A 20,406-nucleotide genomic window follows, 5' to 3' on the forward strand; every position below is an offset into this window, starting at 1 on the left:
CCTGCCATAGATACAGTTCATCTAAATCTCTGGAGGATGGGTGCCCACACATCTCCTCAGATAATTCTTTTTTTTTTTTTTTAAACTAACAGATGTGAAAACTGGTCATTAATGGCACAGATGTTTTTATTTATTTTTTATTTTTTAGAGACAGTGTTGAGAGTGAGAGACAGAGAGAGAGAGTTTTTTTTTTTTTTAATATCTATTTATTTAGTTAGTTAGTTAGTTTTCGGCGGACACAACATCTTTGTATGTGGTGCTGAGGATTGAACCCGGGCCGCACGCATGCCAGGCGAGCGCGCTATCGCTTGAGCCATATCGCCAGCCCCTCCTCAGATAATTCTTACAACATTAAAGTTTGAGACCCACTGATACATTAGGAAAGGAAAAGAGTCCATACATTAGGAAAAGAAAAGAATCCTTGATAGCAAAAGCCTGCTTTCAGTTTGACTATGCACCAGTCCCATGACTTTCAACATATCATGTAAATTCTCAGAGCTTCAGTCTCTTTTCTGTAAAATCAATATATTAACAACAATATCTATACAGTATTTCATTGAACCTAATACTGTAGATTAGTAAGATAAACAACTGTTTTATATGCCACTAAGAAAAAAACACTACCAATTAAACTACAATATCATCAATTATAAAATGCATTCCTACTTTAAAGATATTGTGATAAAAATTGCCTCATGCAGAATGATTTCTTTAAAAAATCATGTATGCGCATATATAAATATATCACCGAGAACTTCACCTTTATGTATAGGTAGAAAGAACCAATCAAACAAAAATAAATAGATGAACAAAAGAAAATCTAGATGAACAGAGGAAGGAAAATGGGGGAGAATCATAAACTGAAATAGAATTCAATGCATATATGAGTTTATCAAGATGAACCTAACTACTATATATAACTATAGAATTCTAATTTTTAAAAAAATTTGCTTCTTAGAATAAAAGAAATACAGAACAACTTTCTAACTAGGTATTGGGATTAAATATGATGAGAAAACATTTTATAAACTGAAGAATGAATATAAAAGTAATTGCTCTGGACCTTTTGATGCTGGTTAAAAGTATTAAACCTCTAGCTAGGTTAAAGGGGAAAAGAGCAAAAGCACAAACTACTAATCTCAAAAATGAAAAAAGTGTTATCACTACTGATCCTAAGAACATTGAAAGGATGACAAAGAAATACCATGAGTAATTATGCCCATAAATTTGATAATATATATGAAATTCCTTAAAAGATACAATCTGCCAAAACACAAAAGAAGAAATAGATCATTTGAACAGCCTATGCCTTGATAATGAAGTTCAATCAATAACTTATAACCCTATATAATAGAAAATACCACACCAAAATGGGTTCACTGATGAATTCTACCAAACATTTAAGGAAGAAATTATACCAATTCTCTACAATATCATCCAGAAAACGGAAGCAGAGAGAATACTAATTAATTCATTATATGATGCCAGTATTACCCTAATGCCAAAACCAGACAGACATTAAAAGAAAACTACACATCAATCTCTCTCACAAACAAAGATATAAAGATATTCAACAAAATTTAGCAAACTAAAAACAACAAGGTATATGAAGAATTATAAACCACAACCAAGTGGGATTTATTCCAGGTATGCAAGGATGGATCAGCATCTGAAGATCACTAAATATAACAAATATCAACAGAGCAGAGAAGAAATATCATCTGATCATAATAACAGATATGGAAAAGGAATCTAACAAAACCCAACAACCATTCAAGATTAAAAACTCTCAGCAAATGAGGACTAAAAAATTCCTCACCCAGTAAAGAACATCTGTTTAAAAACATACAGCTAACATTAAACTTAATGGTAAGAAACTAGATGTTTTCCCACTAGATCAGAAATAAGGCAAGAATGATCTCTTTTACCATTCCCATTCAACACTATACTGGAAGTTCTAGTTAATAAAATAAAACATGAAGAGTTAATAGAAAATTATTAATTAAGAAAGAAGAGGGCTGAGGTTGTGCCTACATGGCAGAGAACTTGCCTTATATGTGTGAGGCACTGGGTTCCATCCTCAGCACTAGATGAAAAAAATAAATAAACAAAATAAAGTTATAAGAAATTAAGAAGGAAGAAAGAAAACTGTTTTTGTTCACAGATAACATGACTTGTCTTTAGAAAATACAAAAAGAAGGGGCTGGGGATGTGGCTCAAGTGGTAGCGCGCTCGCCTGGCATTCTCTCTCTCTCTCCTCTCTCACTCTCTCTTAAAAAAAAAATACAAAAAGAAAAAAATTTTAAACTTCTGGAACATGTAAGTAATTAAACCAGGATATATTTTACCATATAAAAGTTAACTGCTCTCCTATGTACCAGCAATGAACAACTGGAATTTGAAATTAAAAACACAAAAGATAAAAAAGAAGTACTTAGGAATAAGTCTAACAAAGTATGTATCAGATCTGTATAAGGAGTAATAAAACTCTAATGAAAGAAATTAAAGATCCAAAGAAATAGAAAGATATTCCATATTCATAAACAGGGAGACTCAAAACTGTTAACATGTCTTCCCAGCTTAATTTGTAGATTCACACAACCCCAACAGAAATCCCAGCAAAGGGCTGGGGATGTGGCTCAAGCGGTAGCGCGCTCGCCTGGCATGCGTGCGGCCCGGGTTCGATCCTCAGCACCACATACCAACAAAGATGTTGTGTCTGCCGAGAACTAAAAAATAAATATTAAAAAAAAATTCTCTCTCTCTCTCTCTCTCTCTCTCTTTCTCTCTCTCTCTCTCTCCCCCTCTCACTCTCTCTTAAAAAAAAGTATTAAAAAAAAAAAAAAAAAGAAATCCCAGCAAATTGCTTTGTGGATATTGAAACTTATTCTAAAAGATACATGAAAAGGTAAAGACCCAGAATAATCACACAACACAGATAAAGAACAAAGTCAGGGAACTAACACTACCCAACATCAAAATTTATTATTAAGTTATAATAATCATGATGGTGGTATATTGGTGTTGTAATAGATAAACAGATCAATGAAATCAGAATAGGTCCTGAAATTACACCTACATAAACACACTCTACTGATTTTTGACAAAGAAACAAAGGCAATTCAATAGAGAAAGGATAGTCTTCTCAACAAATGATGCTGGAACAACTCAAAATGGGCATCCTAAAAAAAAAAAAAAAAAAAAAAAAAAAATCTAAACATTGGCCTTACACCAGAAGTTATCACAAAAGTAACCACAGACTTAAATATAAAAACACAAAACTAAAGCTTTAAAAGGTAACATAGAAGAAAATCTAGATAATCAGATTTGGTGACGACTTCTTAGATCAACATCAAAAGCAAACTCCATGAAAGAAAAAACTGGTAAATCAGACTTAATTAAAATTTAAAATTTCTACTGTGAAAGACACTGTTTAAGAGAATGAAAAAAAACCCAAAAGAAAATTTTGCAAACTACTTTGAAAAGCATTATAACAGGATTTGTACCTAAACATACAAAGAATTCTTAAAACTTAACAATTAGAAAACAAACAATTCAACTGAAAAATGGGCAAAAGAAAACAATATAGCATTACACACCTATTAGGACGTTTATAATCCAAAAATACCAAGTATTGACACAGATGTGGAAAAACAGAAACTGTCCATTACTGGTGACAGAAATATAATATGGTAAAGACACTTTAGAAGACAGCTTAAAAGTTTCTTAAAAAGCTAAGTGCTGTGTGTACTTTTAGAAATTCAATAGTAAACTGGGAGCAATGGCGCATGCCTGTAATCACAGAAATCACATGCAGATCAGGAGGCTGAGGCAGGAGGATTGCAAGTTCAAAGCCAGGCTCAGAAACTCAGCAAGGCCCTAAGCAACAAATGAAATATAAAAAAGGGCTGGGGATGTGGCTCAGTGGTTAAGCACCCCGGGGTTCAATCCCTAATACTAAAAAAGATTCAATAGTAACACCACAGATGTAATCTTCTTAACAGTGCCAATTATTATAAGAGAAATGTTTCTGCAAGTATTAATTTCTATCTTATAAAGGTCAATACAAATCAAGTAAACAAAACAAAACAAACAAAAAACCCTTCTAGAAATCCCTGAATTTTGTCATACATTGAAATTAATGATAGGTTTTATCCTCACAAGCAGATATTGTTTTTATCCACTTCAATTGCAAAATACTACAAAATCCTGACGTTCAACTATAGGCAACTGAAATGATAAATATCTCACTATTTATTATATTGTCATATTTTTCTGAATTGGTATAAGATATTTTAATTCATGAACTTTTTTTTTTTTAAGAAATCACATGTGTATAACAGAAAAACATGCTGTTAAAAAGTTGGTTATGGTCTGGGATTGTGGCTCAGTGACAGAGCGCTTGCCTTGCACGTATGAGGAACTAGGTTCGATCCTCAACACCACATAGAAATACATAAATAAAATAAAGGTACTGTGTCCATCTACAATTAAAAAACATTTAAAAAAAAAAGTTGGTTGTTGTGTTTTTTTTGTTTTTTGGGTTTTTTTTGTACTGGGGATTTAACCCAGGGATGTTTTGCCACTGAGCTATATCCCCAGTTTTTATTTTTTATTTGAGACGTGGTCTCAGTAAATTGCTTAGGGCATCACTAAGTTGCTAAGGCTACCCTTGAACTTACAATCCTCATACCTCAGCCTCCCAAGTCCCTGGGATTGCAGACAGGAACCACTGCCCCTGAACCTTTTTGTCATTACACTGCTTTATCTGATGCATTCCTTGCCACTTTTTCTAGCTTTAATCCACAAAGAATATGCCAGAACCAGTGGTTTAGATCTAATGATAACTAATGAAATGAAAAGAATTTTCCAAGTTTGCTTTAATTGTACAAATCCATGAAAACTGGCAGCCTGTATAGAAAATCAAAACCAAATCACCAAACCGAAACAAACCAAAAATTACCTCCTAAATTATCCAGGGCAAGCAATTTGTTTCTTTAATTCCTTCTTAGACACCCCAATATTGGAATCAACATTTTGATTTTCATGTATAAAGATTAGGTTGCTTCAAAGCAGTAAATAAAGTGCTTCAAGGTGTTTATTCAGTAACAGTGACATCCTTATACTGATTAAATGTTGCTACTAAGTATCTGGTAACTAAGAATTTACTCTAGTAGAGAATAAATCTAACTAGTACACGTGGGGATTGAACGCATGACCCTAATCAAGCACCAAAATAGCTATCTTTAATTAAGAAGTGCTTCCATTTATTTATAGACCACCTGATATACAACAGACATTGTGCTAAATGCTTTATGTATGTTATCTCTTAAATTTCAAAAAAAAAAACATTTCTAAGTATATACTATCCCTATTTAACAGATGCAAAAACTAAGAATCAAAAAGGTTAAGAGGGCTGGCGTTTTAGCTCAGTGATTGAGCACTTGCCTCGCATGTGTGAGGCACTGGGTTCAATCCTCAACACCACATAAAAAAATAAATAAATAAAATAAAGACAACTAAAAAAGTATTTTTAAAAAAAAAGGGTTAAGAAGGTAAACTGTACAAGAGCTTTTGCCAAAATCTTACACATAGTAAATGAAAGATTAAGGACTCACAAGCAGATAGATCCAACCATCTCAAAAGGCCTGCTTTGTTGTGTATAACAAAACTGTACTATCAATTCTAAGCAAATTAAAAGGTATACGGTAGAATGAATTAGAAAACTGTTGTTGATCTTGATCTGAACACAATATCTGAATTCTGAACATCTACATTCACAAATAACTTAGTTATCTTGATAATACAAACAAAAGATAGTTATAGACTGTTGCCAACTAAGAGTTTTTCCACTTTACAATAGTGCAAAATCAATATACATTAAGTAGAACCATGCTTTGAATTCTGAATTTTGATCTTATCACGGGCTAGCAATGTGCAGTATGATAATCGCTCTTGGTGATGGGCAACAGCAGTGAGCTTCCAGACAAACACATGATCACAAAGGGAAACAAGTGATACTCTATAGTGTACTCTGTTGTTAAATTATGATGTTCAGTAGGTTAGGTGCATTAAATGCTTTTTGACTTATGATGGATTTATCAGGACATTAAACGCATCATAAGTTGAGGATCATCTGTAATTTTCAATCAAATTCTTCCTATTCCATTAAAAAGAAGAAAATAAATAAAAAGAAAAAATGTTATTGTTTCATAAACTAAAATCATGGTATATAATATATATGTGTAATGTATAATATATATAGGTAAACTGTAAAACAACTTTTGCTTTATAGAATTATTAACTGATATAATATTTGTTTACATTAGTGTGTACACACTTTCTTTAAAATGTTATGTTAAAGATTTTCTATCTCTAGAATTAGAGATGATCATTAAATGAAAAGAAACTGTAAAAAAGAGAAGTGTACCAGTAAATGCCAGATTAAATAATCAAAACAATCTCTTCAAGGACATAATAATAAGATAATTTAACAAATATTTATTGTAAACTACCTACTACAAATTAAGCTCTCATCTCTAAGCTAGTAACTAGAAATGCAAAGATACCATAAACAGCTCAAAGGATTTACAATCTAATAGGGCAAATGGACTAGTAGAAAACTATAATTCAAAAATATCCAAAATATAAAAGTACCCAGTGAGATAGAATGAGTTCTACCCTCTAATGATTAAGGGAGCAACATACTACTTCCATAAGTAGTAGCATTTCAGCCAGGCCCTAAGGAGTGCATTGGTTGTAGGGCCATACATCTTAGGTGAAGAAACAGCATGAGCAAAGCTGGGTACACAGATGCTTGTAAGAGTGAGTGGTCTGAAATGACAATAGTACATTCTGTATTGGAGAAGAGAACAAGAGATCAAGGCTGAAAATATAATTTGGAGTCACATCACAGACAATCCTCACTATCATCTTGCTAAGAAATTTTTAAATTCACTAAGAGGATGGCAAACCAAACTAAGTTTTTCAAAAGTCTACCTGGATAGTAGCAACCTGTCTCTATTTCAACCTCTGAGCAATGGCTCTCAGTTGAATGGCCTGTGTTGTTATACTGGCTCCACTACTTTAATAGCTATGGACTTTGGACTGGATACTTAATATATCTGTGCTTTAGTTTTCTCACATATAGATGAAAGTTAAATTACCAGTTTCTTAAGAGGGATCAAGATGACTAAGTGTCTAAAACATCAACTAGCACAAGTCCTCAATAAATGTTATAATTACACATAATACCTACTGCAGCCCAGCACTACAGAACTGAGACAACAGAAATAGTTCCAAAACGAAAAAGCCCCAGTAACTATTAACTATGGATGTACTAAAAGGGCAACTGCAGAATTATCAGAGATCTATATAAATAAAACAGTAATTTGGATAAACCCTGCAATCTTATTAACAGTTGATTTTGGAAAGTTCATTTTTAATTGTATCAGCTCATTAATGCCTCAAATTATTATTTTTTAAGGTTGTTGTAAAAGAAAACCCCTATGTAATGAATTATCTTTTCACCTCTTACAATGTCTAAAATATTATACTTTTGCAATCAAACATACTAAATTTAAGAGAAACCCTGGGAATTTTTGTTACAATTGCAAGGTAACAGAATAACACAAAAGCAAAAACCTGTGATGTTCGAGTCTTGGCAAGAGGAGAAGTACATGCTTCTTGAAATTGATCTTCATTAATTCCAATTTCTTTGAGGTAACTTTCTAACAGCTTTTCAACCTAAGAAGGGAAAGTTTAACTTTTATATAAAAAAATTCTAAATTACAGTATACCTATTAAGTATTCAATTTAAAAAAGTATAATTCAAATGCTTTTGCATTAATCTATGTAATATTATATTGAAATAATATTGTCATTTCACCAAAATATAGCAAAAGCTAATTTTTTTCAGAAAATCACATAAAATCATATTTCCTCTACTAGAAATAATAAAAGTCAGAATTATAAAATTCAATGTAGCAGAACTTTTCTGCTACTCAACAGTCATTATTAAAAAATCATAAGACAACCATAACTAAGTGAAAAACTAACATTTCCCTGCAGGCATCAGCCAAAAATGATAAAATATAAAGATCAAATGTAAGATCCCTATAATTATAATTCCAGTCCTTAGATTCTAGAGTGGAAGAGATATGAAATCATAAAAATGAGATGCTCAGAGAAACCATTGAGTCTAATACAACTGATAGTACTGTTGGGGTAGATAATATTTGTGAAATTAAATAATTTTAATGAAGCAACATCAATTTTTTTTAATTTAGAAAATTACAAGCATCATTATTCTAATTACCTTTTAAAATCAGTGAAAAATACTTACAAGCTCTTTGTACTCCTGATGAATCTCTGTATAAGTCAATTTGCTTTCTTCCTCATCATCAAAAACTAAATTTGAGAAAAATATAATGTAAAAAAATCATTTCACTAATACAAATTCATAATCCATTCTTTACAAATGGAATTATCATTCTGATAATTTAGCTCTTCAGCTTTGAATTTCTGTGGTTTTTCTTAAAAACAACTTAGATATGTAAATCTACTTTTTAAACTGTAATTTTTTTTTTTTTTTTTTTTGTACCAGGGAATAAACGCAGGGGCACTTAACCACTGAGCCACATGCCCGTACTTTTAAAAAAAAAAAATTTTTAATTTTGAAACAGGGTCTTGCTAAGATGCTGAGACTGATTTTGAAGCTGCCTCAGCTCCCAAGCCACTGAGATTACAAGTATATGCCGCCACACCTAGCTAAACTGTAAATTTTTATGAGATCCAAATTTTGACCAATTATTTCACATGAAAATAAATATATACTGGATTTCAAAGACCTAAAAAAATTGGGGCTTGGAATGTGGCTCAAGTGGTAGTGTGCTCGCCTGGCATGTGTGAGACACTGGGTTAGATCCTCAGCACCACATAAAAATAAAATAAAGATATTGTGTTCACCTAAAAAACTAAAAAATAAAAAAAGACCTAAAAAAATTTTAAAAAGACCTAAAAAAATTAAAAATATCTGCTGGGCTGAGTGGTGTACACCTGTAATCCCATTGACTCTGGAGGCTAAAATAAAAGGACTGCAAGTTCAAGGCCAGCCTGGGCAACTTAGTGAGACCTTGCCTCAAAATAAAAAATAAAAAGGGCTGGGTGTGTAACTCAGTAATTCAGCACCACTGGGTTCAATCCTCATACTGGTAAAAATAAAGAGTAAAATATCAAATTACTACTTTTAAAAATAAGCATATACACTGACATGATAATATATTAGATACAATGTTAAATATATTATTAAAATTAAGTAATATACACAAATACATATAATATATAATATTAATTTAAACAAGTTTTCTCTCATTTAAAAAATATTAAAACAAAATCTCCTTCATATTTAAGATGAAAACTAATTTGCCACAATTTCTTCATAAGCTTCTAATGGAATATTATTAAACATTAAATCCCTTTTATAACAGTCTCAAAATTATTTTATTGTACTGGAACTTTGCTAATGTAAAATTTATTCAAAGTGACTAGGCTATTTTTGTTACCACAGATGAATAAATGAAGTCAAAATAAAACCAAAACAAATGTTTACTGAGTGTTATTCGTGAAACAATTTAGATTAAGAATCTAAAATCTAATTAAGAAACCAGGACACATTCATGAATTGTAAACAATAAATATTTTTTTCATTTCCCCAGAATGATCTTCCTAATCGGCAAAACTAGCTTCTGTAATATTCAAGTTAAAACTCTTCCACAATAACTGTTCACTTTCTTACAGAATAAATGCAAAATCCTTAGAAGGCCAAACAAGACCCTCCAGGATTTGATCCCAAGTTTCATCTCACTTCCCACCACTCCAAAATCCAAATCTTGTCCTCCTAACAATACGCAACTACTTGTAACACTCCAAACATAACACATACCACTTCAAAACCCATGCCTTTTTTTTTTCCTTTACTCCATCCCTGTCCCCTCTCTACCAACCATTCTAATACCTGAAGCTGTTGCACACACCTGGAATCCCAGCTACTTGGGGGCTAAGGCTGAAGGACAACAATTTCAAAGCCAGCTTGGGTAACATAGTGAGATCCTGTCTCAAAATACAGTACTGTGGCAGAAGGTAGGGGGAGATATTGCCAGGTGTCATGTCATATTACTATGATCTGCAACACACTCTGAAGTACTAGTTTGGTTAGGTCTCTCCTCTCAGCCCATAATATATGACACAATGTTCCTATCCTTATTATAACACCTGCCACTTTGTATTTTATTCTATTTACCTGTCTTCTCCATGACATTATATATTTCTCAAGTACAGGATTTTGTTATTCATATCTATCCCTAGTTTCTGGTTCAAGGAAATGCACTATTTGAAGTAAATGATGATGTCATGAAGTTGTACAAACTAATCTTGAAATCATCTAAAGTAGAGAATAGCACATTTTAAGTTCAAGTCAGTGAATTATAAACAGTTATTTCAAGTGTCACTGGCATGTTTCTTCTATTTATCCTGCAGCCACTCTGTAACACTGCATATACATTCTATACAACTGCTACTTAAGCTGTTTTCAGTTCATTCTAAAACCAAATTACTACACTATAATGTTTATGAGACTGAAGATATGCTTCTCTGTAAAATTACACTATTGCCTATATTATTACTAAGATGCAGCCTCTGTCTGTCTGTCTGTCTATCTATCTATCTATCTATCTATCAGGGATTGAACCCAGGGGAGCTTTACACACTGAGCTACATACCCAGTCCTGTGTTTTGAGACAAGGTCTTGCTAAATTGGCCTTGAATTGTGATCCTTCTGCCTCAGCCTCCCAAGTCTCTGGGATTATAGGGATGCTCCATTGTGCTCAGTGCACTTTTGACACTTGGGAATAAAAAGATGAACAGTGCTTCTTTTATTTTTCATTTCAGCATTTAGTCTCAGAGGGATAAATGGAATTAATAGATGACATAATTTCTTTTTTCTTCTAAAGGAGGTCAGAATTCAACATGCCTCATCAGTATCATGATGGCATTTTAAATGCTTAAAAGAAGTACAAGTATGTTATTTTGTTTTTGACTGTCCTTAAAAATTACCTTTAAAAACAACACTTAATAACTAGTATTTGACTTTTGATTATAACAATGAGAATATAATAAAGAATCAGTGGTCAAACAAAATTTCATCTTTACCAGATTAATGGAATCTTCTTGAAAGAAGTCTTAAAGGATTATCCAGGATGATGAACCATTGAATAGCTGAATCCTTTCTAACATCTCCATTAAGTCATTATCTGATCCATTCAAACACTGCTAATGCCTGGGGGAACTCATTACCTTTTCAGGCAGGCCTTAGCATCCTGGATACAAAGCATTTCCTTCACTGAAATTTGTTTCCTTGCAGCTTGTACCCACTGACCCCAGCTCTATCCCACTGATTCTGACCATCAAGTCCTTACCATCAACACCTATAAGAAAGACATTCAAATGACTGAGGGATGTTATTACTCTAAGTCTTGCCCAAGCTAAATAACCAAGACAACATCTGGACATTTGTCCATGACATAGTTTCTGGTTCCCTTTCTGTGAAGACAGGATTGAATTCTGAATAAGTGTGAACTGGTCAGAAACCAGAGGTGCCTATCCTTCAAAGGAACTATTATGTGACGTCTGTATGTCTCAAAAAAAAAAAAATGAATGAAAGAAAGAAAAAAGAACCCAAGCATATGCCGCTATCACCCCCTTTTTGGTATAGCTGAGAGTAGAGAACTCAAAAAGCAGAATAGAGCCCAGCGAGATCTCGGGCTCTGGTACTGCGGGAGTAATCACATGCCCTCCTTTGGCTCGTCAACAGGTCGGGGTGAATTATTTCTTATTTCCTACACTGATTCCACAGAGGAAAATGTTAGGGATCAGAAGGAACTCAAAGGAAAACTGGCACTTCTCCTCCCAGGTAACTGGGGAAACTGTTAAAGAAGCCCACCCAAAGAGTCCACGGGTCCAGGGCAGAAATGTGCGGATGGGGTGAAAAACCGAACATAGAATTAAAGTCTAATGTTTTTCGGACGCGCGGCGTGGAGCAGATTGGGGAGGGCGTCTAGGTCCGAATTTTCAGATCTGGGGGAGTGGATGCAATTCCTCCTACATAACTAGCTCCAAATCTGGTCGGCCAGGGTGGAGACGGAGGAGATGAAATGATGTGTGGTGACCGCCTCCCTGACACTGCTGGTGCGAGAGAGTCAAGAATAAGATTGTCAGTTCGGGCTCTGGTTTTTACCTTCACATTTCTGCTCCACAAAGTCCAAGATGGGGATGGACCAGTCGGGGCCTCGCAGGAACCCCGCGATGCTCTCCACCACCCATTCCACCTCGTCCTCTTCTTCCGTAGCCATCCCGCCCCCACGGGGCGACGCAGATCCCTAGGCCAAATTCCGGGAGCTGGCTAAGGCCTTCCGGCTTCAGAAAGCCTAGTGGGAGTCGGGGAAAGGGTTGCTGGGGCCACCTGGATGAGAACTACAAACCAGTTAACGTAAAATGGTAGCTATGGCAACAGGCGCAGCCGCCCCAGACTGCGGCCCGGAAGTGAAGCCAGCTTCCCTGGCCTGCACACCTCAGAGGAGTAGGGGCTTTTAAAGAACGTTTCCGATTGGCTGGAAGGGAACAGTAAAGGATCAAAAGATAGCCTTCCACCCATTGGTCCGGAGTTGCTAGGCCGGAGAGCAGAAGTGTAGGCATTGGTTAGAGGTCGGAGAAGCAATCTCGGCATTCCCTCTTCTGAGTGTGCGTGGGAGCCGAGGCTTAAAATCGCTAGCGGAAGGCTGCCACGAATCTCTGAATGACAAGGCTTCAAAGGTTTTGTTTCATGATTGTAACCTCAGTTCCTCAGTCCCATCCAGTTTCATACTCCCTGCCACAACCTTTTGTAATTAAAGAGCTGTCTGAAAATACAAAGCTGAACAAAGTCGATCTGTTAAGGTTTACTTATTGGCTCTGCAATCGCTTTGCATGGATCAGCACCAGAGGGTTCTTTAACTCTCAAGCTAAGATAGCTCTAACTAGAATTAGGAGCTTTTCAGAGGCAAAATCAAAGTTAACATTCATTTAAATAAATGTCTTTGACACCAAATCTTATGTCAAATAACCAGGTTAGGGTCCATTGTGGAACTGGTCTTCAAAGGACATTGTCAAAGTGTTTGGGGCCCCTAAATAACTTCAGGCAACTTTATAATATATCCCATAATCAGGATCATTGTATGTACTGTTACAAAGCACTTTTTCTTAACATACTTTTTTACATAAAGATGTAAAGCTTCTTTCTTCATAACTGCATAGCTATAAACCACCCTTCAGTTCACACACAGTATCTTACTTATATACATAAGTGAGATCATTAATGTGTTGGGGTTTATTTTCTCTTTTTTTCACTCCATGGTTTGGGTGTGCCATAAATTATTCAAGTATTTTTTGCTTCAACAAACTGCTAAAATAAACACATTTGTGTCTGTAAGAATTGTCGGTTCAATTCCTAGGGATAAATTTGAACAGAATTGCTCAACGAGAGAATATATACCCTGATTTATTTGACAATCCTCAATTTATTTATTTAACAATGCTCGATTGCTAAAATGAAATCATTGTGAGGTAGCTTTGAATGACTCCAAATGCTTAAGTAGCTTGCTACATGATGTTTTTGTTTTAAAGAATTCCCCCCACACACACACACACCCCTGTCCGCATATCTTAAGATCAGACATCCTATCAGATCCCTTATGTGAGAATTCCGAGTGAACTCCCCACTCTCTTCGAGAATATGAGCAAACTCCTGCCCTCCAGAATGTTCTGTCAAACTTTATTGGACCACTTCCCACATGTGAGTTACTGACTTCAAATACGGGACTTAAATGTACACATAAACACAAGAGTTTGACCAACACTTTGAGAGTCTATGGAATGGCAGAAGGGTTAGCCATTCTGTCACACCAAGAGCTCAGACTTCCCCCAAGCCTTGGAGCCCCAACATCAGCACCACCCCCCAGCATGAAGTCAAAATGTCTGTGATGGCCCTGACAGCTTCTAAAAGAGGGGGTCCGCTTCCATCTTAGCTGGGCAATTAAACTTTAATGATTTTGTAACTCACTCACTATGTGGTTAATAGCTTCATCTATCCAGTGTAGTTGTTGTGAGGTTTATACACATTTTTCTCCCCTTTTAGGTGTTGTGAACCTCCAGAAAATTTCTCTTTGTATGGCAATTATTCTTTGATCACCTCCTTATTTCCACCAAATGTAAAAATCATGTCAATTTTTTTAAATCAGACAATTTTGTAAGGAACATACTTCCATATATGCTTTTTTTAAGAGAGAGAGAGAGAGAGAGAGAGAGAGAGAGAGAGAAGAAAGAGAGAGATAATTTTTTCATATTTATTTTTCAGTTTTCGATGGACACAACATGTTTATTTTATGTGGTGCTGAGGATCGAACCCAGCACCCCGCATATGCCAGGCGAGCGCGTTATCGCTTGAGCCACATCCCCAGCCCTCCATATATGCTTTTGATCCCTTCTTTTTTTATTTCCTTTAGATAAATTCTCGAAAGGAAAATTACCAAATTGATTTTAAAATCTTAATTAAAAAAAAAGTCTTTGCCTACTAATTAGAACAAAATTTTTAAAAATGTCATTGTCAATAGACTAGGTTAAGAATGATACATAAATTTTTTAAAAAGATACATAATTTTATTTTGCACTTTTTATTGAAATCCAGCAGTTTCATGTTAATTAGTCTTTTGTATTTTTTCTTGTGTTATCTTTTCATATCTTTGATTCTTATTAAAATGTTCAGGGTTTTTTCTTATTAATTCATAAGAGCTTTTTATACATTAAGAATGTTTGCCATATGTTACAATGAATTGTTTGTCTATTTTCACTTTAAGAAAAAAATTTTGTAAATAGATGTTTCAGAAATTTTTTAAATTTGTTTTTAGTTGTATTTGGGCACAATACCTTTATTTTATTTATTTATTTTTACGAGGTGCAGAGGATCAAACGCTCCTTGCATGTGCTAGGTGAGCACTCTACCGCTGAGCCACATCCCCAACACCAATTTTTTTAAAACTTTTAATTGGTAAGTAAAAATTGCCTTTATCATGTACAACATGTTTTGAAATATATATACACAATATGTTTTGAAATATGTATATATTGTGGAATGATTAAATTGAGTTAATTAGCATATGCTTTACTTCTTTGTTTTGTGGTGAGATTGCCTTTTAATTTAATTTTTTATCTTTTGTTTATAGAAGTTTTACATTTTTCATCTAGACTTTAAATGGAAGGTAATAAGTTATATTTTTTATAGGGGATATCCATGCTCCAAACACCACTTGCTGGAAATTCATGTGGTAAAGTGTTGTGGTTTTTGAATTCTTGAGAAGAGGAAAAAGGAAAGAAAGACATTATCATTCTTAGGCTAAAATACTGTGACCCAAGGTGGATTACTGTCATTTATTGTTCTGTTTTTCTGTCTTCAAAATTAATTTAAGACTGGGTGCACTGGCTCACGCCTGTAATCCCAGTGGCTTGGGAGGCTGAGGTAGGAGGAACTCAAGTTCAAAGCCAGCCTCAGCAAAAAGCAAGATGCTAAGCAACTCAGTGAGACCCTGTCTCTAAATAAAATACAAAATAGGGCTGGGGATGTGGCTCAGCAGTCGAGTGCCCCTGAGTTCAATCCCCTGTACCAAAAAATAATAATAATTTAAAATGGAAATGTGACTTTGTTTCTTTTTTACACATTTTTTATTGATGCATAATGTACATGATAATGGGATTTGTTGCTACATATTCATACATGCACATAATATAACGATATAATTTGGCCATTATCACTCCCACTTTGTTCTTCTGCCAGTTTGTTCCTTTCATAGAGAATCTGGGTGGCTGGGATTGTGGCACAGTGGTAGAGTGCTCGCCAAGCCATATGAGGCACTGAGTTCAAGCCTCAGCACCACATAAAATAAATAAATAAAGGTATTGTGTCCATCTATAACTAAAAAAAAAAAAAATTTAAAAATAAAAGAATCTGTGTGGTTTCTAATTAGCCTAGGCCACAAACTGCTATCAGTTTCACTCCATATTACAGTCTTTATCTTCAATTTCTTCCAAATGTTTTTCAGTTCCAGTAGAGGCAGTTAAATGTGGTGCACAAGCTCAGCCCCATTTTTTCTCAGCTTTGTTCCTAAATGTGGGTAATCTGAATTCCTTCGGGTCCACACATTTTCTCATTTATTTCAAATTATTCCATTATTTCAATTTTCACCTTAAAATGGAAGGCTTTTTTTGTATTCACTACTTGAGATTCTTATAACCAGGATACTTACACATAGGACATGTGCTCAATCACAAAATAAACACAAACTAGAACAGTGTACACATTCTTAGTTCAATGCTTGTAGATGCAGTGGGGTAAGAATAAGAAGATGGCATGGTCAAGTATTCAATCAGTAGTAATTTCCATGTTTCATAGTAATGCAAAGCATAGTCATCTCTAGATAAATCACTTCTCGATTGGGTAATCCCAGCTACTCAGGAGACTGAAGCAGGAAAATCTCAATTGAGGTTCCAGACCAGCCTAGGCAATTTATAGTAAGACCTTATCTCAATAAAAAATAAAAAGGCCTAAGGATATAGCTCAATGGTAGTACTCCTAGGTTTAATTCCCAGTGCAGAGGAGGAGGAGAATCATAAAGTCTCATTTTGGCAATTTTATTATTTTTTTTATCTACTACATGTGAATAAATTGTCATTTTAAAGAAACATGTTAGAGAAGAGACTGTAATACACACACACACACACACACACACACACACACAGCACTTCTGCCATAGGGTTGATATACTTAGTACATATTAACTGTTATATGTGGTGGTTTTTTTAAACAATTTGCAGTGGGGCAGTAAAGAACAATTATCTTATTTTGTTTCTCCTTTTACTGTCCTTGTTGTATACTTTACTGCAGTATTACTCAAATCTGCTTCTCTGCATCTCTCTTTCTGGCATTAAGCCTCTGTGATGTAAACAGAATAACTGCACTCTTCTCAGTTTCTTAGGGATTGTGTTTAATAACAGATATATTTATATAGTGCTTTATATTTTACAAAAGTATTACATCTATTTGATGTGGAAGCAATCTTAGGAGCTAAATAAATATGGTATTAAGATTTCCCCAAACAAAGATGGTATTAAAATTTAGTGCATTAGTTTCCTAGAACTGTTGTGACTGAGTGACTTAAACAACAGAAATTTCTTTTTTTATTTGGCAGGGGGAGGTGGGTTCTAGGGATTGAACCCAGGGGAGATTTAGTGCTATGGTACATCCCCACCTTTTTTTTTTTTTTTTTTTTGGAATCCTCCTGCCTGAGCCTCTGGAGCCATTGGAATTACAGGCATGCTCTGCCATACCTGGGGTCTAGAAATTTGAGATTGAAGTGAAAATAAGGTTTGTTTCTCCTGAGGCCTCTCCCTTGGCTTACAAATGGTCATTTTTCTCCCTGGAACTTCCATCTATATTGTTTTATGTCCTAATCCCCTATTCTTATACGACATCAGTTATATTTGATTAGGGACCCTCATATCTCATTTTATTTTAACTACCTCTTCAAAGACTCTATATTCTAAATACAGTTGCATTCTGAGGTACTAGAGGGTAGAACTTCAACATGAATTTGGAGAGGGGGCACAATTCATCCCATAACAGATGGGAGAACTGGGACTATAAAGTCAAGTCTCTTGACCAGGGTCATTGCAAAGTCAGGGCTTGCATTTTTCCATTCTTGACACAGAAGCAACAAGGTAACATCCAATTTTAACTTTATAATCTGTCATGAAAATTTTTCTGTATTAATGAAAACATTTCTACCCAGTTCTTTTTAATATTACCTATTTTCCATTGTGTGAACTTTGTTTTTTTTTTGGGGGGGGGGTACAGGAAATTGAACCCAGGGGTATTTTACCACTGAGCTACATCCCCAGCCCTTTTTATTTTTATTTTTTTTATTGAGAGAGGCTCCCATTAAGTTGTTTTGGGCCTTGCTAAACTGCTGAGGTTGGCCTTGAACGTGCAATCCTTTTGCCTCAGCCTCCTGAATTGCTGGGATTACAGGGATGTGCCACCACACCCCTCTTGATTTTTAACTCTAACAAAACATGCTTGCATTCTTGATCAGATAGATGGCTTAAGGTTATCATTAGCAATAGACCAAAAATACCAATGCAGAAGTGTCATTTTCAAATATAATTTGTAGAGCATATAGAACTTCAGTAATGAACCACCTAATTGCTACTCTAAATAGTATGGATTCAGCTTTCAAGTAAAGAGAGGGGGAAAGGTCACTACTTTAATGGTGTAAATTGCTTTTATTCTGGCTACATAAAGAATTTTTAGAAGTTCTAAATTATAGGTCTTTTGCAAATATTCTTACTTGATATTTGGCTTACATACTGCAAAAGGACTAGAGGATGTTTCTATGGAATTACAAATGAATACCTGCCATATCTTCAGATTCTCTCAATGAATCCTTCCTTAGATTTTTTTTCTGTTCTAAAGATAAAAAGTTTATTTTGATTTCATGGTTTCATTGGTCCATGGTCAACTAACTCCATACCTCTAGGCCTAAGATGAGTCCAAACATCATGGTGAAAGGACCTGGTGGAAGAAAGCGGCTCAGGACATAACAGCCAGGAAGGAGAGAGAGAACAAGAGCAAAAGAGAGAGAGGGAGAGAGCGCAAATCCTTAGATAATTTTATTGTATTTGCAAATGTAGCATCACAGAATGTCCATTGTTGAGAGCCACAGCCGGGGCCCCAGCAAACTTCCAGCTGCCAGCAAACTTCCAGCTGCCGGCTGATGATTGGTTCACAACGGCCCCAGCAACATCTAGCTGATTGGCTCCTCTGCGGTGATGTTCATTGGGCTGTTTCCCTGCCCTTCAGACTGCCAGCTGATGATTGGCTCACAGCGGCCCCAGCAACATCTAGCTGATTGGCTCCTCCAGGGAGCTGCTCATTGGGGGACTTCTTTGGCTCCGCTCACGCAACCCAGCCAATGGGCCTCAGGAGCAGGAGGATGGTGGGAGGTGGAGAGGCTGGTGTGGGGGTGGGTGAGAGGCTTGTGGGAAGCCGGTGGTGGCAGTTGGGCTCTGAGGGTTTTTCCTGAGGAGCTGTTTTGTTTGGCATGTGTGGTTCTAAAAATAAAGTTAGTTTCTTTTGACAAGTGGCTCCTGAATTGTGCCCAGCCAGACTGCGGCAGTCCATTCTCTTTTCAAGTTGTTTTCTATTCATTTCTCAAAATCTATAAAAATATTCAGCAGCTCAGTTTAAAATAGCTAAAAAGTAACAAAAATGCATTGACTTTTCATATCCTAACTAAGGATGTTCATTTGCTATAAAATGCTATAAGCTAAGATCCTTTCTTTACTCATTGAGTGCATACTCTGCAGAGCACTATGCCAGACCCTGAATACAGAGCTCAAGACACAGTGCATTCTAAATTCCAAGTGTTTGACAGTTATTTTCAGAACAGAATATGATTCATTTATCTCTAAATGTTCAGGGTCTTTTTGTCTATTGTTCCTTTTCTTTTTTCTCACTTCTTTATTTATTAGTTTTTTCATTATTTGATTGTTTTTTTTTGTTGTGTATAAATTTCCCTCTCTGTTTTGCTTTCTTCTCTTCCCTTCTACCTTTTATGACTGAGTTGACTATTCCATATATCTTCCTCTGTGTTTTCTTACCTATTTTCCTGATATTTTTTTTCTTTTTCTTTTAGTGACTTTGAGGAGTACAACTAATTTATAGAACATGCTTATATGTACTACTTAGCTCTGATTTTAGTTCACTTGAAGACAGCTGCTGTAGCCTAGACTTATGGCTCCTAAATTTTTTAATCCATCAGTTAAAAAAAAAGTTCGACCACTCCCATTATTATATGATATATATTTACTTATGAGCTATGTACATACATATGAATATAAATAATTATGTAATATATAACTTAAAAACAAAATTCAACAATTAAAATTAGGTGAGATGAAATTAATTAAAAGGGTGAGATAAAATATATAAGTTGAAATTCTAATACTTTCTCTCTGAATGCTAATGAATCATTTGATATTCACTATTAGAGGCTACTGGTTTGTGCTTTATCCTTCTAGAATAGTGAGGAAGCTACAGATGTAGCTTTTAGATGATCTCCCTTTTAGGGGATTCAGAAGTAAACAGTAAAAAGAATTTCAAGATTCATTCTTAGAATCCAAGACATTGAGCTCAAGACTCTCAAAGAGAAATCCTCTTCCATTTTCAAACTAGGGACAAGGTCTCTCAAGGGAGGTAACCATTCA

The 20,406-nt window shown here is 35.0% G+C and overlaps 1 protein-coding gene across 5 annotated transcripts in view; it reads right to left on the reverse strand.

Moving 5' to 3' along the window:
• The window catches only part of CFAP36 (cilia and flagella associated protein 36), a 47,842-nt gene extending 35,205 nt beyond the window's left edge, over positions 1-12,637 (reverse strand). For all 5 annotated transcript variants that reach the window (XM_081265263.1, XM_081265260.1, XM_081265261.1 and 2 more), the window contains exons 1-3: positions 12,293-12,637; positions 8,345-8,409; positions 7,645-7,746 (exon numbers count right to left, since the gene is read on the reverse strand). In XM_081265263.1, coding sequence (XP_081121389.1) covers positions 7,645-7,746; positions 8,345-8,409; positions 12,293-12,407 — 282 coding nt within the window. In that variant the 5' untranslated portion in view covers positions 12,408-12,637. The remainder of the gene's footprint in view (positions 1-7,644; positions 7,747-8,344; positions 8,410-12,292) is intronic.
• Between the last annotated feature and the right edge of the window lie 7,769 nt (positions 12,638-20,406).

This window comes from Spermophilus citellus, assembly GCF_964194105.1.
Source record: "Spermophilus citellus genome assembly, chromosome: 13".
In the NCBI taxonomy this organism is placed as follows: domain Eukaryota; kingdom Metazoa; phylum Chordata; class Mammalia; order Rodentia; family Sciuridae; genus Spermophilus; species Spermophilus citellus.